General features: G+C 44.6%; 1 protein-coding gene across 1 annotated transcript; it reads left to right on the forward strand.

Moving 5' to 3' along the window:
* Nucleotides 1-597: 597 nt before the first annotated feature.
* On the forward strand, nt 598-20,190 carry LOC142443166 (uncharacterized). Its single transcript, XM_075544706.1, has 5 exons — nt 598-762; nt 8,089-8,305; nt 12,409-12,532; nt 13,217-13,367; nt 16,286-20,190. The coding sequence occupies exons 2-5, from the start codon at nt 8,303-8,305 to the stop codon at nt 18,378-18,380; spliced, it is 2,373 nt and encodes a 790-aa protein (XP_075400821.1). The 5' UTR covers nt 598-762; nt 8,089-8,302; the 3' UTR covers nt 18,381-20,190.
* Nucleotides 20,191-21,992: the final 1,802 nt, after the last annotated feature.

Here is a 21,992-nt window from a genome sequence, read left to right on the forward strand (position 1 = left end):
AGCCCAACACTTAATGACTATGCCACCAGGGTTCCCTCAACCATCATAAAGATGTGTAAATACTGAGCCCCCAATAAAATGAGTTTAAAAAATGTTGGAAATTTTAATAAGCAGTAAAAAGCATCTTTTTTCTCTAAAAGAACTTGGTAAAAGAATGTTTCAGATCATCAAATATCAACTTTTGTGTACCCTTTGAAACATTCCCCTGAAATATGCATTCAAGAAAATCTGGGATTTTCTCTAAAGAAAGAAATAATAGACAATGGTGGCAAGGTCAGCAGCCCTGGAGGCATAGAGCTTTAACTTTGGGCTGCTAAACTGCAAGGTCAGCAGTTCAAAACCCTTTGCAGCTGGGGACTGTCGACCCTTGTAAAAAGTTAAAGACCCAGAAAGGGCAGTTCCACTTCATCCTATACATAGGGTCGCTATGAGGGACTCCACTCGATGGCCATGGCTTTGGATTCGATCCGGGAGCAAGATGACAAACACAAGTTGGAACCACTGAATCCCACGGGCCCAAGTGAGAGCACTCGAGGTTTGTGCACGGGCCCCTTCCGCTGAGGCACCGACGGCTCCGCAAACAGGAAGCGGAAGTGTGACTTCTCCGGTCCCTTTGCGGCTGCTTGAGTCGTACTCGGCCGCCGGCTGGGGAGGCCGCTTTTCTCTCGGTGACGGCGGCGGGCTTGGTCGCCTGACAGGCCGCCCCGCGCCCCGGAGCCTCGGGACCCCTGCCCCCCGGGGAGACCCCACAGTGCGCTCCAGGTAGGACCGTGTGAGTGAGTGCCCGGCGCCCAGGGCCCCTGCCCCGCGGGCCCTGCTGGGTGCGCTCCCTTCCCCGGGCTGACGCGGAGACCTCACCCCCGCGCGCACACCCCCCGCCATGGCGAGACCACAGCCCCCTACAGCGTGTGTACCGTTTTTGCGTCTGTGTCTGAAATGCCATCGCGTTTCATCGCCCCACCCCCACCCCCGCAGTGACATAAAACTAGTGCTCGCTCTCGCCCCTTTCCACACACACACCACGTACCATGTATTCGATGACACCCCCCAACCTTAAAATGATTTTCGTTGCTACTTCATCACTGTCATTTTTCACAGGCGACCCGTGAAAGGGTCCTTAGATTCCACGAAGGGGTCGAGACCCACAGGTTGAGAACCGCTGCTTCGGTGCCGCCTCCTGGTCGCAAAAGAGCACTGGCTGTCAGTTAGGCAATGTTCCTGTGCTTTTTACAAAGTCGTTGCCCTGAGAAATGAAATGCTTCACCTGGGCACGGTGTTAGACCTATTCACAGGGCAGGTGCCTAGTCCTGATCACCATTCCTCTTCCTAATATGGCTCTTTGGTTCCTGTGCTGCATAAGGCAGGAATTTTGTTGAGTATTGCTTATCAAACAAAAATGAAGATTGTGGTGAGAGACAACCCCCTCCTTTAATGGTTATAGGTTGAGACAAATGAAGTTTAAATGCATGCATTTAATCCAAAAAACTAAACTCGCTGCCCTGCAGTGGATTCTGACTCGCAGTGATCCTACTCTCTAACAGGAGTAGAAAGGCCCTGTCTTTCTCCCGGGGAGCAGCTCATGATTTCAAACTGTTGACCCTGTGGTTGACAGCCCAATACTACTCCATCAGGGCCCCTTAGTGCATGCATGTTTATGCCGATTTCAAGAGGGAAATACCTGCTATAAGGACTTTTATTGACTCTAAGGCAGACATTTTTTTTAAACAATTTATTGGGGCCGATACAATTCTTTTCACAGTTCATACATATACATACATCAATTGTATAAAGCACATCTGTACAGTCTATGCCCTAATCATTTTTTTCTCTTCTTTTACATTTTATTAGGGACTCAAACAACTCTTACCACAATCCATACATATACATACATCAATTGTATAAAGCACATCCATACATTCCCTGCCCCAATCATTCTCGAGGCATTTGCTCTCCACTTAAGCCCCTTGCATCAGGTCCTCTTTTTTTTTCCCCCTCCCTCCCCATTCCCCCCTCCCTCATATGCCCTTGGTAATTTATACATCGTTATTTTGTCATATCTTGGAAGGCAGACATTTTTATCATAATTGTGTGAAGTGATCTGGCCAATGCAATGCTGCTTATACACTGGAACCATACATCTTAAAACCAAAGATTCTAAGAACAAAAACTATTGGTATTTTAAGTGTCAGAATAGCAGATTTTAGGAAGATGGTCAAAATGGGAGGCATATATAATGCAACTTTGTCATACACCTTGCAACAGACCCTAGAGCAGCAGTTCTCAATCTGTGGGTCGCCACCCCTTCCCTTTCTCAGGGGTTGCCTAAGACCATTGGAAAACATATTTTCAGTGGTCTTAGGAACCAAGACACTGCTCTATCCGTCTGCTGGCCGGACTGCCCACATGCAGATATGCCCACATACAAGTACCTGGCGTGAAGACTGTGACCCATGCTACACCATGCTTTAAGAAAAAAATTCCATTTATTTGTAATTAGAAATAAATATTTCACAATTTGTAATTACATAATGTTTTTTTGTGATTAATGACTATGCTTTAATGATGTTCGATTTGTAACAATGAAAATACATCCTGCATATCAGATATCTACATGACAAGTCATAACAGTAGCAAAATTACAAATTCAAAGTCCTATTTGAGAACTCATTGGAAATGCAGTTGCTACTAGCATAATGTTCACTGATTTTAATTATTTTCTGTTTGTGTGATTCTCTTTATTATGGAAGCAGCCCTGAGTTTATCCTTGTTCCATTAGTGACGAGATGATTCAGACCTAATTACTTTTAAAAGTCTGTTTTCCATAATAAACAGGGTTCCTGAAACATGATTTTTTGCATTTGGTTGCTAAACACAAGATCAGCAGTTTGAAACCATCTTCTGCTCCTTGGGAGAAAGATGAAGCTTTCTACTCCCATAAAGGGCTGCGAGTCTACCCTGCCCAGTAGGGTTGCTGAGTCAGCCTCGACTCCATGGATGAGCTGCGTTTGTTGGTGTGAGATTGTGAGGTTAGTACAGCCTATGGTTTGCATTGAGTCTTTGAAATTCCCATTTCCCTCTCTCTCCACACAGAAAGCACACCCACTGCCGTCCTGTCAGTGCAGTTGCATCGTGGCACTAACACAGGGTTTCTGAGGCTGTCGAGCTTCATGGGAGCAGATGGCCTCATTATTTCTATTTTAAAAATAATTTTATTGGGGGCTCATACAACTCTTATCACAATCCATCTATCCACCCATTATGTAAAGCACATTTGTACATTTGTTGCCCTCATCATTCTCAATACATTTGCTCTCCACTTAAGCCCTTGGCATCAGCTTCTCATTTTCCCCCTTCCTCCCTGATCCTTCCTCCCTTATGAGCCCTTGACAATTTATAAATTATTATTTTGTCATATCTTACACTGTCCGACATCTCTCTTCACCCCCTTTTCTGTTGTCCATCCCCCAGGGAGGAGGTTATATGTAGATCCTTGTAATCGGTTCCCCCTTTTCACCCTACCCTCCATCCATCCTCCCGGTATTGCCACTCTCACCACTGGTCCTAAAGGGATCATCCGTCTTGGGTTCCCTGTGTTTCCAGTTCCTATCTGTACCCGTGTACATCCTCTGGTCTAGCCAGATTAGTAAGATAGAATTGGGATCATGATAGTGGGGTGGGGGACGAAGCATTTAAGAACTAGAGGAAAGTTGTATGTTTCATCATTGCTTCATTGCACCCTGACTGACTCATCTCCTCCTCCTCAGCCCTTCCATAAGGGGATGTCCAGTTGCCTACATATGGGCTTTGGGTCCCCACTCCGCACTCCCCCTCATTCACAATGATATGATTTCTTGTTCTTTGATACCTGATACGTGATCCCTTCGACACCTTGTGATCACACAGGCTGGTGTTTCCTCCATGTAGACTTTGTTGCTTCTGAACTAGGTGGCTGCTTGTTTACCAGCCTCATTATTTTACGTTGGTGAGATTAGTGGGTTTAAACACTTTTCTTATGGTTTCTTTTCAGTTATACTACCAGATTAAGAAATTAATCGTCTGCTTTTCAAATAGTGTCAATGCTATCATTTTAAGGGGAGGAGCATATATGTAAAACCATTTCCCATGTCAGCAATTTTTACATATATGTTAACGATAACAACTGCTTTCACCCTGTTGTACGACCATCACCTTTACTGGTTCCCAGGCATTTTCATCACTGAGCAGAAAGGCATTAACCTCTTAACCATGAACTTGCCTTCTGTCCATCCACTCAGTTAGCCACTGGGCAGTGGTTTTGGAGTAGTAAATAGAACGGCAGACACTCCCTCCCTTCTCCTTGGGGTCATAGGGGCTCAAACTGCAGACCGCTGACTGGCCGCCAGGCCTTAACCCTTGTGTTGCCAGGGCTAAAACCAAAACCAAACTGTCTGCCATCAAGTCAATGCCGACTCATAGCGATCCTACAGGACAGGAGAACTGTCCCCGTGGGTTTCCGAGGCTGCAACTCTTTATGGGAGTAGAAAGCTCCCATCCTTCTCCCACAGAGCGGCTGGTGATTTCAGACTGCGACCTTGTGGTTAGCACCCCGCAGTGTAACCAACTGTACCACCAGGCTCATGGATAGTCTAAACAGCGGTTCTCAACCCTTTGGGGGTCGAGTGACCCTTTCACAGCAGTCACCCAATTCATAACAGTAGCAAAGTTACAGTGAAGTAGCAACGAAAATAAATTTATGGTTGGGGGGGGGGGTCACCACAACATGAGGAACTGTATTAAAGGGTCATGGCATTAGGAAGGTTGAGAACCACTGGTGTAGAAGTCCTCTCTTATGAACTTGAGTTCTTCCTCCTGTGGAGCGGCTGGTGGTTTTGAACTGCTGCTCAGCGTTAATCACTGCACCACCAGGACTCCTGTTGGAGATAGACTTAATGTTAACAAAATTGCTTTGAGTCAAACCTTCATTAGAAACCACCAGATAGTTCTAGTTTAGAGTCGTAAGACTACCCCTCAGATAACACCACAGTGTCAACTTACATCTCCTACAGCCCTGCTCAGACCCACCCATCCTCTTCCTTTAGTTGGGAGCTTCAACTGGAGCCTTTTTTAGGGGGCATAGTTTGATTGTGCCTGGCCAGGAGGAGACGAACTTCCAGGTTTCGATGTCGTCTCCTGGTACCGGTGGACTCGAGCTCAGATTTCTCTCTCGCTCCCCCTGCTGTCAAGTCAACTCGACCCGACAGGACAGAATTGCTCCTTCAGTTTCCGAGAGTGCAAATCTTTATAGGACTAGGCAGGCTCACCTCTCCCAGGGAGCATCTGTGGCTTATTGGAAGCACTGACCTTGCTACTGTGGACAAACCACCTAACCCACTGTGTTAGGTCCACCAAAGAGCTGTATTATCTCACCTGAACACATTTACTTGCCTGTCTTTTCCAACCAGTAAGTGGCACCAGCATCCGTTCCCTCCCAGCGATCACTGTCACCTAGTCGGTCACTTCCAGCTTACAGTGACCCTTACATGATGGCAGAGCCCCCAGCTGCTCGCCTCTTGCTCAAACCACTGAAAGTAGCTGTCAGGGCTTTATCACTAGTCCCTGTGCTTTGGACTTCTTGTCAGGAGAGACCAGTATCTGGAAGAGGTACAGTGGAGGGGCAGTGAAAAAGAGGAAGGCCCCTTTCCGCTGGCGGCGCTGCGGGATGCGGTCCGCGGGGCGCGTCCTACCGCGGGGAGCCAGGCTCCTGGCGAGGGGCTTGGCGTGGCAGAGACAGGGCCGCAGCGGCCCCCGCCCGCGGAAGGAGGAAAACAGATGCTAGGAACGACTGTGATCCTAAGCATTTGGATGAGTAAATCAAGGATGCCCTTGGCCTTCTGAGGAGTTGCTTGGTTCATTTACAATGTCAGAAGTACTGAAAAACTGCCTTTTCGGTTGCCTGCTGGAAGTCTAAATGTTTGAAGTCATGGCAATAAATTGCTTGTGTGCTTCAGAGAGCGTTGAGTGATTAAGAGGGCTTGTTTCTACCCCCAGAGCAGTGTCAAGAAACTGAAAACATTAGTCCATTTCCGTTTGACTTTACCTTAACACTGTCGTAAGTTTAAAAGCTTGCACGCTTGCACCTAGCAAAATTAAATGCATGGTTTCGCAACCTATTTCCACTCATTGTTGAGGGAAATATTCAATTGAATTAACATTGGGAAAGTCAAAGAGAAAAAGAGGAAGGCCCTCAACGAGATGGCTGGACACAGTGGCTGCGACAGTGAGCGTCAGTGTAAGGACAATGGGAGGTGGCCTAGCATGGGTGGTCTCACTGTTGTACATTCACTGTGTGTCAGAACCAAGTCGCCAGCACCTAACGGCAGCTGTGATGTGTTTAGGGGGTCATGGAATTGGCTCCAATTCAGAGTGACCCTGTGTACAACAGAAAGAACCACCACCCAGTCCTGTGCCCCCGTCACGTACTACGTGTGAGTCTGTTCTTGCCGCCACTGTGTCAGACCTGCAGGTCTTAGACTCTTTGATCAACCCTCTACTGTACCAGGCATGGTGCCCTTCCCATGGTGTCGCCTCCCCAGGTACATGTCCAAAATAAATACATGGCATGCAGGGGACTAGTCCAAGCTCCGCAGGTCTGCGTGATGCGAGGAGCCTCTGCTCCTCTGCTCGTTTCTCTTTATCACTCGAAGGTGTTCTCCCCACCCAGCAGGAAAAGGGATAGTTAAGTAACGGAAACCAAACAAGCTATCCTTCATATGTGGAATAAAATCCAGATGTTTTACTGTTGGTCTACAAGATCCTACACAGTCCTGCTTGTATGTAATTCTCTGACTCACATTTATGAAATTCTCTCGTTAGATAATCTCCTCACATGGATACTGGGCTCCTTTTCAAAGCGGGGAAGCTATTCCGTGTCTTTCAGCCTCTGTACTAGGTATTTCCTCGATTGGAGGGAAGCTTTTCAACGTAGGGATTTGATAGTTCTTACACTTAAGATCTTGAGTCAAATGTCTCCTGGGAGAGTGCCCTTCCTGTCCCGCTCAGCTCCTCCCGCTTATGTCTGTGTTTAAATGTTACTGCAGTTTCAGATTGGGGTAAATCACATTAATCTTCATGGTATGAATTACAAGAAAATGAAATTGAATGTTGTCTTTAATTTTGCCAGCTCTGAGGAGCTCTGGGGGTGGGTAGCGGTTAGGCATTGGGCTGCGGTCTGCATGGTTGGCAATTTAAAACCACCTGCATCTCTTTGGTGGAAAGATGGGGTTTTCTATTCCTGTAAACAGTTACAGTCTCGGAAACCCACAAAGGGTCGCTGTGAATCAGCTTTGACTTGACCGTGAGTTTGGTTTTTGGTTTTAGAGTTTCCCTATGTGATAATCTTTCAGCAAACAAGCTGTGAAGCTCTGTGTTGTGCAGATGGATGGATGGAAGCATTCATACTGCTCTGCTGTGTTAGTTCCTTAAAGTTCTAAATAGTCCACTAGAGCTGTGAAGGCACCACCCAGATGTTTCCATTAAAATTAATAAAAACTAAACAGCAGAGCTTAGGGACTGGTGTGCAATGAAAGAGAAAAAATCAAGATGAATGCAGGAAAGCTCATTGCAGCATCAGCAGGCACACTGCCAACCATGTAATGCAGTGCTATAAATGAAATGAAGTTGGTTTTAAAAGGTGCACTCGAAGGGTTTTAACCATATGTCATCAAAAATGAATGAGTGACCGCGATGAGTGCATTCAGAAAAGGTGAAAAATATGCTCATCCTGATTAGGGGCAGTTACATAGGTGAACTCACAACCTGAGCATGGCACCTCTCCTCCCTAGAAGAAATCAGTTTCAAGTTTTCCAGTTTGGCAAGCCTTGTTGGATCTCAAGCTGTGAGATAAGTGAATTCCTCCGTCTTGGTGGCAGAAAGGTGAGGCCATGGAGCTGCACGAAGAATACAGGTGTGTGCCTTGGAGGCAGGAATTTCTTCCACCTTAAGTCCACGTGCCCTCAGAGTGGACTATCGACCTCAACCTGGAGGAAGCTAGTAGCCCGCCCCTCTCACCGTTACTCAGCACTGCCTGCTCCCCTGCTTCTTCAATTTCAGGTTTCCAAGGTGGTGCATGGAGTACCAATCCAGTCTAGTCCAGGCGACTGGAGGCTGGTGGAAACCCTTTTGCACATCCTGAAATAAAAAGGAAGGATTCCAACTGCTCTGACTTGTCTGTCTCCAGACCACCCGGTGCTCAACACGCAGCCCCATCCCTCTTCCTGACGTTGTTTCTTGGACTTGGAGATAATTCTGAAAGCTGAGCAAGGAAATGGTGAGTGCTACCGAGAAGTGGGATCTTTTTGCTCTTATGTGGGTAAGGCTTGTGTGCCTTATTGCGGATCAGCTGTGTGCTGTAGACTGAGAAATGGCCAAGGAGCCATCCTGGTCCCTGCTCCACGGTCACTGGGTCTTCCATCCATACATGTGTGAAATTGCCACAGTTGGCTGTCTTGGATCATTTTTCTTTTGTGACTTTCAGAGCTGTCACATGAGGCATTAACAGTCCCGCCTTGTGCCACGGTGCTCTGTGTGACAGTCTGACCAACGCCTGAAGTCAAAGCTGCTCTGGCTGTGGATACTGAGATCTTTAAATCCGAGTGCACCTGGAAGGGCCCTCTGGAAATTCCCCTGTCAATCAGTGGCTCACCAATTGGCTCATTGGACTCTCACCCAAACTTATTGTGACACTGTCCTGGGATTCTGTAGGCTCTATCCAAATCCATCCTTGTCACATCTCGCTTAAAAGTTCTCTTGCCTTCTGTCAGGCATTAGAATATTTTCTGTACAGTTCTTAGACTAAAACTCACTCGCTCGCTCACTCACTCATTCACTGTATCACGGGTTAGAAAGGAAGGTAGCACCTGCCGGAAAAGGCCCTGACTGTCTGTGGGGTCCTTAGTGGTGGTAGGGTCTCCTGACAGTACTAAGGTTATGATACAAGGTAGTGAGTACAGCCGAATCCTGTGTGGGGGCTCAGATCCATGTTCTGTTTACCCCAGTGCCGAAGGCTTTTTCCCTGAGGTGTTCCTGTGTGTGGATCCCCATGAACCCCAATACAGGCCCTTGTGCACTCACCTATGCATAGAGCTGGTATTAATCCCTAAGATTCTTTAACATTCTCTATAGTCTCTAATTAAAATCTGAAATAAAAGCATTCTTTTATGTTAGAGTAGTTCAGCTTCTGAGATAGGTCCATTTGCATTTTTTTGTTTACAATTTCCACTGGAAGAAAATTGCTGCATTAGTTGGTGTGCTTCTACTGATACTTGTTCAAGTGAATGGCTATGTATGTCTCAAACATAGAGCTTGTCTAGCTTAATGAACAAAATATTGCTCTAAATCTTACTTATATCCCATGGAAGTCTTAAAAACTCTTTAACATTTTAGAAAGCATCCTGGTAGCCTAGTGGGCTAAGCATTGAGTCTGAAGTTCCCACCAGCCAGTCACTGAGAGAGAAAGGAGAGGCTGCCTGCTCTGTCTAGATTTAAAGTCTCAAGAACTGAAAGGGGCGGCCTTATTTGGTCTATAAGGTTGCTGATTCCAAATGATGACATTGAGTATTATTACATTTCAGAGACAGTTTCCTGCTGAGGTAATACGACTGTGCAGACTCTGATATCCCTGGTCACTGTTTAGAGAGAAGGATCTAATTTTATGTTTTTGTGGTTTCTACAAGGCCATTAGATTGTTAATGACAGTTGGAGTCCTCAAGGATTACATCTTAAATGATTTTGTTACTGTGGACATGAGTTCTTAGTAAAAACACTTAAAAATCTCATTTGATGTGTATCTATTGGAGATTTCAGTATAACCCACTGCCCTCAAGTCGATTTCATTGCCATAATCCCATAGGCAAAGTAGATTTCCAGAGGGTTTCTGAGGTGGTTCGTTTTACCTGCCTCATTTGCCTCTCATAGTGACTGGTGGGTTCAAACTGCCAACCTTTTGGTGAACAGGCTAATGCTTAACCCACTGTGCCATCGGACTCCTAAAAATAGCCCTCTGTTGCTGAGTACTGTGAACACGTTCCTCCTGCGAGGGCCCTCCGTACAACAGAACCAAGCGTGGAGGCAGTTGCTGCACCCCGGGTCAGGCCAGCTCACTCAGGCCCTCCCTTTGCGCTGATCCGCTACCGAACGCGATGCCCATAAACAACTGCCTTTTGGTCCATGTGTAGATTTTTCATAGGCACGGTGAAGTGTTCTAGAATTCCCATTCTTCTCAAGGTTATCTACGTCCAGTTACATTATAAAGTCAAATGCCTTTGCATCATCAGTAAACCAGAAGTAACCATCTCTGGTGTTCTCTGCTCTCAGCCACGGTCCATCTGACAAATGTGCCCTCCTGCCGGCTCCTCTTCCGGATCCGGCTTGACTTTCTGGCAGCTCCCTGTTGGTGCACTGCTGCGACCGGTGTTGAATAGGTTTCAGCAAAGCTCCACTTGCATATTCCATAAGTGATATTCCTTGCTATCTCCGCATGCTTCTGGGCCATGCTCCTTTGGAATGGGCACAGTGTGCCGCTCCACTAATTTGGCTTGGTAGTTGTACTCCAGATTCCTTGTCATAGGCTTCTGAGGGCTTCCAGCACGTCCTCAGCTTATTGCAACATTTCAGTTAAATCCATCAGTCAGTCCCTGGAGCCTGTTCTTCGCTCATGCCTGCAGTGGGGCTTGGACTTTTTTCTGGTTCCATTAGTTCTTGATCGTCTATGACCTCGTGAAGTGGTTGAAGTGTGACATGATTTTCTGGGTTCAGTAACTTGTATCCCTCCCACCACCATCATCTCTTTAGGCTTCGTTCAATATTTGGTGAATTGAATCTTTCTATATTGTAATGCAAGGCTTAAATTTTTTGTTCTGTTCCTTCAGATTGATATATTCTGAGCACCGTCTTCCTCCTCCGGGTCTTTGCGCAGTATATTGGAATTAAAAGACAAGATGTAAGCATAGTGAAGGGATGAAATTTGAGGGCTGTACCTCAGAGCATAGTTTCCCAAACTTGCGCTTAACTTAGCACCCCTTTTTAGAAGGAAAAAAATGGTTTTTACTCAAAAGTCCTCCTGGCAATTAAAATCTGTAATGCTGGAGCCAATAATCCAGAATAAAGTGTAGATATCTTTTTACAATAACAATCCACTTTGGAAACACTGCCCTACATTATTCCTCTGAGGGACACAGAACCCTGTGACAATTCAGTGAGAGCATGGTACCTACCTTGGCCTGTAGACCTCACACTTTGTTCTGCTTTTCTTTTTTTTCTATTGAAAAAGCCAGCTGTACTCAGTTAGATGATTCCAGACCATCTTCTAAAGTGCCATAGAAGCCAGTCAAACATATGCCTTCTTGCTGTCAGGCCTGAAGGGAGGTATTGATCTTGACTATGTCAATATCATGAAGCATTTCACAGCCTGTTTCACCTAATACTTGTTATCCTTGGCATCCACCATGAAAACAAGTGTGTTGTTATCTTCAATGTTCGTCATGGCAGACTCTGTGTTCAAGGGGAACTTGATGTCGGCCTAATGGTCCAGCTTGTTTCTCCAGGGGGCACTCTTTTTTTTTTTAAATTAATTAATTTATTTATTTTAACAATTTATTGGGGCTGATACAATTCTTTTCACAGTTCATACATATACATACATCAATTGTATAAAGCACATCTGTACAGTCTTTGCCCTAATCATTTTTTTTCTCTTTTCTTCTTTTACATTTTATTAGGGACTCATACAACTCTTACCACAATCCATACATATACATACATCAATTGTATAAAGCACATCCATACATTCCCTGCCCCAATCATTCTCAAGGCATTTGCTCTCTACTTAAGCCCCTTGCATCAGGTCCTCTTTTTTTTTCCCCTCCCTCCCCTTTCCCCCCTCCCTCATATGCCCTTGGTAATTTATACATCGTTATTTTGTCATATCTTGCCCTATCCGGAGTCTCCCTTCCCCCCTTCTCTGCTGTCCCTCTCCCAGGGAAGAGGTCACATATGGATCCTTGTAATCAGTTCCCCGTTTCCAACCCACTCACCCTCCACTCTCCCAGCATCGTCCCTCACACCCTTGGTCCTGAAGGTATCATCCACCCTGGATTCCCCAGGGGGCACTCTTATTAGGGGCATTTGGACTGCCTTCTTAGCCTCAGGCTTTTGGGCCACTGGAAAGTAGGAGATTTGTGAATATTTTTTGTGTGGACTCCTTTCACCATGGCCTTCTTGGCCTTTAAATGCCTTTGCTTTGGCTTTGGTCTTGGGAGGGGCAGGGGCTTCCTTCTCTGCCTGCAGCACCATCTTCGTAAAACAGCACACTTGGCTCTTGTACACATTGACATACATGATTCTTTGCAGCTCAAAATGTGTGTAATATTTTAGGACTCAATGGTACTTGAGGATGTAGCAGTGATATTCAGCCAGGAAGAGTGGGCTTTGCTGGATCTTGCTCAGAGGAAACTCTACAAAGAAGTGATGGAGGAAACCTTCAGTAGCCTGTCAGTAGGTAAGAATGGCATCCTCCTCCTCTCTTTTCTTTGGGATGAACTTGTCAGGATCTGGGCCGGGAAATGCATGCTTTACTAAAGCAGACTAAAACTCTAGTCCGTGTGGCTCACATATCCCCCCTCTCCCATGAACATAAAACTTCGTCTTAAACAGGAAAGTTTTCATTTGTCTGATAAGTAAAAGTCCTCAGCTCTTAAAGTATTATGTTTGTCATCATTGGCTTCAGTTAGTCCAGTTAGGGTACTGAGAGATTTGTGATGTAGTAACCTATAAAAGTGGCTATCTTGACTACAAGATGAAATGGATTCGGGGACAGATGGCTCACGCTAATCCACGGGTGGAAGGAAGGAAGTTGCTGGAGAGCACATTCCTGCCTCAGTGATATGCAGTGGTTCATCGCACTGCATCTTCATTCCATTTTCCACAAGCTTCAAACTTTGTATACTGTTCCTTGTTGTATGTTCCATCTCCTCTTAGCTCTCCAAATTTCACTTTTTATATTTCACTGTTACATACAATCATCATGGACTTATTTCCTAGTAAATTACTTTTTAACCATTATCAGAGGGTTGAAATAGTAAATGTGTCTAATCTTTCATTGTGCATAAAAACCTTCATTCTCCTAATAATTGCTTTCATTTTTGTTTTATATTGTGAACCTCAACTTAAATGATGGGATCAGTTTCTGGAAACCTTAATGTTGGAGCAGAGCCATTCGGGGAACATATAACGGTGCCCTTCATGAAGACTGACAGCTGGTCCTGCCAGTTAAGAGGAATATCTGAATCACACTGCAATGAAGATCAGCATAAAAACCAAAGAAAGCCTGTGAGGTGAGTGCCACCCACACAAGTATAAAACAGTGCCTCAGCAGAAAGTTCCGAGGCACCATAATGTCATTTATATGTATATGTACACATATACATAACACGTGTATATATGCACACACATGAATGCACACATACTTGGTGATGTAGGAGTGGGATGGGTACATTTGTACGGTTGAGATATATAAATATTACAATAAAGTCACAGCATGAGAGATGGAAGAGAGATAGAAATAATGGAGTCAGACACATTTCATGGTAGCATGCTCACTTCAGCCCTGCTTGGTGGTCCACATGGAGAGAAGGGGAGGGGAAGGAAGACAAGGGAAAAGGGAACAGGGTAGCGAAGACGGGAGAGGAGAGGGGGAACTGATGAGAGGCCAAGAGGAATCTTTATTGCTAACCCAGGCCTATATACCTTTGGGGGGAGTGCAAGCCCCCTAATTACAGGTAAAGACATACGTCACAGGAAGGGGTTGTACTATAGATAATACAGCCATGAAAGGGTGACAATCTAGGGATATACAAGAAATAGTAAGAGGAGGGATTGGGGTATACATGTGACAAGAAGGGCGGATCCTAGATTCAGGCCGGCAGCCTAACTCTGGATGTCACTGAGCCAGTTTGACCTGTTCTCTGGATCTTCATAGAAACCATTATCAGTAGGGTGTAAACTCCACCTACAGGGACCAGACTAATGGCCAGCAAACCTTTAGAGAGAAATAGCCCATAGTTTTTAACAGCAGGGAATGAGGCCTACCTGTGGTGGGACCAGACAGTAGTCTGGCAACTAACTACCTTCAGGGAGGTAACTTGACAATCATTTACCATTAACTGCAAGCAGTGTCCTAGGTCTGACATATATTTGGGGGAGACGACTTTGGAGAAATCTTTCTGTTTCCCACATAGGAGTTTAGTGAAAAGTATAAAAAATGCAATGAAATGGATTGAAACAGTGGCTGAAATAATAGGCTCAAAGGTAGCGATGGGTATGGATACTGAGAAGACCAGGAAGTGCTTCAGTTTTTGTATGTAAGGTTGTTGCGAGAAACCCTGGAAACTGGGTTTATGTACCTGCCAGCTGTGACCAAATCAACTCGGTGGCAGTGTGTTTGGGCACAGGGCTGTTACGGGTCAGGTCCAATGTGATGGGGCCAAACAACTTCTTTCTGAGGAGGCAGGCAGCATGGTCTCTGATGTGGAGAACCTTCATTCCAGTTGGAGCCTTGTGAGTCTGCATCCAGAAGCAAAGTCAAGTCAGATGGGCTGTCCATAAGGTTAGCACCAATATGCATCAGTTCACAGACTCAAAAATCTTATGTCCATCCAGACATGTTCTGGTCAACTCAATGTGGGCCGCCTTGCTTAGTCTCCTCACCAGAGTCCCCATTGGCCGCTTCATCTTTGGCGCATGGGCCCTGTCAAATTCTCAGCAACCGTATCCCTCTTAAGCTAGGTGATGCCACAGGCTTGATTCTGCATAACTCTTTAAAACTTCAGGCTAGACAGACCACTCCAGTCTTCTCCAGTATCTGTGACTCAGGTCCATGGATATCAGTACCCAGACTCTAGTCATCTCCCCCTTGTTGCTTTTATCCCAGTTCCATTGAATAAGTGGATCCAGATGGAGCCACAGGCTGCCTACAGACTTCCTTTAACATTCAGTCCTAAATAGAAGACTTTCTTAATGGCTTCAGATTTTTTCCAGCTTCAGGTGCAAACCCCTAGTTCAAAATTAAAAGGGACCAGAATGTTTTTCTTCTTCATTCTGCTAACAGCTCCTTCAGTGAGTGGTTTCGAAGGCAAATGCACTCACACCCAAGGCTCTGGGTGGGGGTTATCTTTTCAGTCTTCTTTTGTAGTCTTGTGCTATACCATTTAAAGATCTAATTTAATGGCTGATGGCAGTTAGCTTACAATCTCTTTATTTTCATACTTCCCAATAGTCATTTCTACCACAATTGTATCAAAAACAATAGTTAGAAGAAATCAGTATCATCCTAGCCCAGCCAGATCCTAAACACATTCTTCAAAGTTAAACTCAATCCTTATCTAAATAACCCTATTTATATGCAATATGGCCTTAAACCTCTGGCTGCATCAAGCCAGGACCAGGCCATCAGTCCACCATTTTGACTAGACAGCATGGTCTCTGCCTCAGAGAGCTCCAAGGGGCTATTTCACCCCCTGAGCTCAAAACTTATATTTGTCACATTCATTTTCACCATTTCAGAACAGATTAGCCAGAGACAACTAGTGGGAACCAAAAGCTTCATTTCCCATGTCTTTTTCAGAAAATAAGTAAAGAGTGTGGCCACATCTGATGTCCAGCTAGCCAGAAAAATAACTATCATAGGACAGAAGTCAAGCATCCATTCTCCATCTTCTTGATTTGTTTCTCTAGTGTATTAGGCCAGGTTGACTACAGAAAGAATTCCAGAGACACTATTATAAGGGAGAGCTTGATATCAAGAAGTAATTATACATCAAGCAAACATCCCAGCCCAATCCAGATCAAGTCTATAAATCCACTTCTCCATAAACTCCACTTTAGACTCACGCAGCTGCATGCAACGATGCAAAATTCAGCAAGGTTACAGGCCCAATGAGTGCAAACTTGTTTATCCAGTGATGGTGGACGCATCTCCAGAGTTTGGGCAGAACTCCATGTAGCTATTGCCACAGGAAGGTGGAGACAGAGAAAGAGAGGTTCCCAGGATCCTCCTTATGAGAAGTCCACACCCACAGGGAGGCATCATCAGTCTGTGGCCTGATTGACAGGCTGGACTCCACTCCTGTGCTTTATCAAGTAGACATGAAATTAAGTAACTACTACATTAAGGCTCTGTGGTCATTTAAGGGATTTGGTAAAGGAAAATGGGTCAATAATTAACTTCTAACAGCATCTTACCTGTTTTTAACAGAAGCCATTCAATAAAAAACCACTGTAAACATAATGAAGGCAATGATTGTGGGGAAAACTTCAGCCAGATCCCAAACCTTACTGTACTAAAACGAAATCCTCCAGAAGTGAATCCTTTTGAATCCTGTGAGTATGGAAAAGCCTCCATGGATCACTTATCACAAAAGACTCACAGGAAATCTAACATTGGAAGCAGTATTTCTCAGTATAAGGAATATGGAGAAGCCTTCAGTTGTTCGGCTGCCCTGTCCAGCCCTGGAAGACTTCCTAATGGAATACTACTCCCTATTTGTAAGGCATATGGGAAGGACTTCCTTTGCAGGCCGAAACTTAAGAATCCTGTGCTAACACTTAACAGTGCAAAACTGTATGAATGTAGCAAATATGGGAAATGTTTCTGTACTTCTTCATCCTTTTGGAAACATGTCAGAACTTACAACCATGAAGGTAGTAAAATCTATATTCCTTATGAACTTAAGGAATGTGGGAAAGCCTTCAGTGATTTCACTTCCCCAACTCAACGGATGGAAAACAACAGTGGAAACAAGCCTTCTGAGTATGAGGAATGTGCCTCATCCCTTACTCTGCATATTAGAACTGACAGGACAGAGAGGGCTTTTGAATGTAGTCATTGTGGGAAAGCCTTTAGACGGGTCGCAAACCTAAATAGACATATTAGAACTCACACTGGAGCTAGGCCTTATAAATGTAAGAAATGTGTAAAAACTTTTAGTCGAGCTTCAAATCTGGCTGCACATGTAAGAAATCACAGTGAAAGAACTTATGAATGTAAGCACTGTGGGAAAGCCTTTACACGGGGAACGAGTCTCACTAGTCATGTAAGGATTCACAGTGGAGAGAGGCCCTATGAATGTAAGGAATGTGGGAAAGCCTTTACACAAAGCCAAGGCCTCACTAGTCATATAAGTATTCACAGTGGAGAGAGGCCCTATGAATGTGAGGAGTGTGGGAAAGCCTTTCGGCGAGCCTCAAATCTAGCCGCACATAAACGGATTCACAGTGGTGAGAGACCTTATGAATGTAAGCTCTGTGGGAAAACCTTTACACGGGGAACCGGTCTCACTAGTCATATAAGGATTCACAGTGGAGAGAGGCCCTATGAATGTAAGGAATGTGGGAAAGTCTTTACCCATAGCCAAGGTCTCACTAGTCATGTAAGGATTCACAGTGGAGAGAGGCCCTATGAATGTCAGGAATGTGGGAAAGCCTTTCGTCGCACCTCTAATCTGGCTGCACATAGAAGGATTCACAGTGGAGTGAGACCCTATGAATGTAAGGGATGTGGGAAAACCTTCAGTGATATTCCATCCCTAACGCAACATATAAGAAATAACAGTGAAATCAAACGTTCTGAATATGAGGAATGTGCCGCATCCCATACTCTACTTACTAGTTCGGAGCAGGCTTTGGAACGTGATCCGTGTAGGAAGGCCTTTAGACATACCTTGAACCTCAGTAGACACAATAGAACCGGAGCAAGGTCTTATGAATGTAAGCACTGTGGGAAAGCCTTTACACGGGGCACAGGTCTCACTAGTCATAAAAGGATACACTGTGGAGAGAGGCCCTTTGAATGTACAGAATGTGGGAAAGCATTTACACGGAGCACAACACTCACTGTACATAAAAGGATTCACAGTGGAGAGAGGCCCTATGAATGTAAGGAATGTGGGAAAGCCTTTACCCATAGAACAGGTCTCACTAGTCATGTAAGGATTCACAGTGCAGAGAGGCCATATGAATGTAAGGAATGTGGGAAAGCCTTTCGCCAAGCCTCAAATCTGACTGCACATATAAGAATTCACAGTGGTGAGCGACCTTATAAATGTAAGCACTGTGGGAAAGCCTTTACACAGATCACAGCGCTCACTAATCATGTAAGAATTCACAGTGGAGAGAGGCCCTATGAATGTAAGGAATGTGGGAAGGCCTTTCGTCGAGCCTCGAGTCTGGCTGAACATAGAAGAATTCACAGTGGTGAGAGACCCTATGAATGTAAGCACTGTGGGAAAGGCTTTATACAGAGCACAGCGCTCACGCGCCATCTAAGGATTCACAGTGGAGAGGGGCCTTAGGAATGTACGGATAGGAGAGAGCCTTTAGGTGTTCCTCACATCTCATCGAACATGTAAGTACTCACGGATGAGAGAAGCCTTATGAATTTAAGCAATATGATAATACCCTTAGTAAAGCTTTAACTTTGATTATACATGTAAGAATTCACAGGGTGAAAACACTGAGTGTAAGCTACATGGGAAAGCCTTTAGCCTGGCCTCACCTCATAATAAGATATGTCAGATGATTTCACAGGAGAGAGGTTATATAAACGTAAGTAATGTACAAAAGCCTTTATTCACTCCTTAGCACTCACTGAATACAGAATTAACAGGGGTGATGAGCCTTAGTGATTAATCAGCCCTGACTAGACATAAGCACTCATGGTGAAAAAGAGTCCTTTGAATGTAAGGAATAAGTTCATCAAAACGTATTAAACACATAAGCATTCACAGTTAAATCTGTTCTTTTAGTAATGTGGAAATCCTTAACTTGTTCCTTTCCTACCTTGGAAAAGAACTTAGAGTGGAAAGATTGCTCTTCCTCAAATATAAAATGTTTTATCCGTACAACGATGATATCAAACAGTACATTTGTGAAGTTGTGTGGTAAAGGAACAAGTTTTGAAAGTGTTGAAAGGTTCCTCTCTGCCTTTGGAAGAAAGGCCAGTTTCATTACAACAGAGGGGTTTTTCTACTTGCTTTGTTATTGCTCAGCCCAAGCTCCATTTTACTTTTTAAATCTTTAGCTTTTACACATAAAATTGTAGATAACACTTTGAACAAATAATTTATATTCTTTTAATGTTTCTTTTGCTATTATGTAAAATGAAATAAATTCCTATTTTGGGGGTTGGTCTGTTTTTTTCTTTTCATATTGTATAGTTAACTATTCTACTCTTTATAATTGGTAAGTTTCTCATAGGTTGATACTTTGGAATTATACAAAATATTTTCTATAATACCAACAACTCTATGTGCCCAACGTAGCATAAAATGGAAAAAGGCAATTTGTTATATGCTTATAATGTAGGATATCCCTGGATAACAGCAAGACTGACTCGAATCTCTATGCTGTTTAATGCTGATTAAAGTGTGGTAGGAATTCATAGCTGTAGTCAACAAATGTTATCTGTTTCTGGATTCCAGACCTCTGGAGCCACATTAGCAGGTGTTACATAAAGTGAATTAGCAAGTAGAAATTCACTAGTGGCGAGTAAAAGCATACCTATATTTGGGCTTGCAAACCTAGTTTACCTAGACTCTGGTTCTTAAAAATCTCAAGCACAATTCTGTATTTTCAAGGTCCCAGAAGGCTCCAAGGCAAGGTATTAAGAAACTACCCAGTGACTGCATACTGCAGCTAGAGTCCCCAACTGCAGCAGTGTTTCTGGTACACAGCAAAAGGACCCCATCCATATACCAAGGAAAAGATTGGGAAAAGACCTTTTCAGGTAGAGGCTAGAAGGAAAACCAGGTGGCAAAACCCACCAACCACCTTGTGCCTCCAGACACCGCTTCTTCATGTGGCCTAACATGTCATGAAGATTGTAGTGATGATCGTTTTCTGTAGAGCACATTCAGTCCACATGGAACGAATGCCCCAGCTTCCATAGCTGTCAGGATGACTAGAGCCATCCAGATCTCTAGGGACATTCCTCTTCTGGGTTGTTAATAGCTGCCAGCTGCTGGCATTCAGGGCTTGTTAGTCAAAATGGTGACAGGGCCTTCTGCAGAGCCAAGAGAAAGAACAGAAACTGCCCTAAGGTAATTGTCAGTAGAAATCCCTGGGCATGATTGTCATTTAACCCCTTCTGTCTACTTATTTTGCAGTGAAAGATTCACCAGCCTTATTACTAACTTATGAATAAATCTACCAAAATTGATCTCATATTTTGGGTCTTCAAAGGTTTTTAGAAAATGTTTATTATATGGAAACATGTGAACTTTATGTGGTACCAAAATAAACTCACTCACTTTGGTAATGTGCCCTACCTAGTTGGCACATGGGAAATACATGAGCTCTCAAAGAACTTAATCAGAGGACCATGAATTCTAAAATTGAAGAAAGAATAAGTATCAAATTTATAGTGAATATTGGGTGGAGGAATGAGAACAATGAAACATTGCCCAGATGTGTACCATGCTCCCAATTCTTATGTTTGAATGCATTGAGCCCACATTACAGACATCTCAGTTTGTTCAGCTTTCATAACTGACTGAGAAGGTTCGGCAAACTTTCTGCTCCATGGATGCAAAAGGTGTGCCCAAATCAGCTGTAGGCCAGAGCAACAATCTCAAAGGAAACGTGAAACAGTGGGAACGTGCTTGGAAGCATTTATTCAAAGAACTGTAACAGAAGATGAAAGGTTGATGCACCGGTACATTTCTGAATACAAAATGCAATCCAAGCAATGACTACCAAGATGTAGTTCAGTAAAAGCAAAAAATTTCCTTTGGGTGATAGGGTGATATTGTTCCATAATTCCTGCACTCTATTCACCTTATCTGGTGTGGACGGACACAAGTAGGGATTTCTCCCAGTTTGTTGTCTTCCTGATGTGTGGACAGGGATGTGTGAGTGTTGCCACATTTCCATTGGTACTCTGTCACTGCTTGTACTTTGACTCATGTCTTCAGTGCAGCTTGGGTTTTATCCTTCATCACATGCTTGCTCTTGGCTCAATGTTGAGCAGTTCTTTCTGAGACAGTGTTCTACCCTCCTCTGATGCTTCATGCATCAGAGGATATTTGGCCCACAGAATCCTTTGAAATTGCAACTCGCTTGAAATTTTTCTTTCAGCTTGAGATGTGCTGAGTGGTTTTTTTTATTTTCAAGGCATTTTATTAATCCAACTGTACAAAACACTCCCCCACATCTGTCACCCAACTTTCTTCCAGGAAGTAGCGGAGGGAGAGCAAAGAGCCACCCCAGAACCTACTCCTTTTACAAAAAGGGGAGGGGCAGAGACAACACAAAAGTATCAACAGATAAAGGGGTAAACAGACAACACAAAGTTGGGCCACAGGGAGGTGTGGTCTATTTTAATGTGTCCAGGCCGGCTCTCCCAGCCTCAGAGGCTGCTGGGTACCATAGCACACCCTGTGTCTACCCTGGGAGGGAAACAGGGGATCCTTTGCCACCACACCTTGTGCTTAAGGGAATACACTCCTGCCTGCCCTTCCCCCACCCCAGTGAGGAATGGAATGGGCAGAACTGAGGGATGAACAGCTCAGCCCCTGGGCTCCCCTCTGGCAGACAGTACTTTAAAAAGCAAACTAAGCCCCCAACTGGGCATTGGCTGAGAGGGCCAAGAACTGATGTCTACACGCAAGACATGAAAACAGCAAGGGTCTGGAGCAGCAGAGAATATACGGGCTCCTGGACCTTAATATTGTGACAGTGAGGCTCCTGCTGCACCTCCACCCCTACCAAGGGCCAGGCAGGGCCGCACTTCGATCCCATGATCAGGGAGGAAATTAGGTGTAGGCTCTAAGCCTTTTCAAGGTCTCCTTCAGTCAAGCCTGGGATGTAAGGGCAGAAGGCACCACAGTTGAAGAAAGGTGCTGGGGATAATGTTGGTGGGGAAGGGGCGTGCAACCCCAGGGTCCAGACTTCTGGAACTTAAGATA

This window comes from Tenrec ecaudatus, chromosome 1, assembly GCF_050624435.1.
Source record: "Tenrec ecaudatus isolate mTenEca1 chromosome 1, mTenEca1.hap1, whole genome shotgun sequence".
Lineage (NCBI taxonomy): Eukaryota > Metazoa > Chordata > Mammalia > Afrosoricida > Tenrecidae > Tenrec > Tenrec ecaudatus.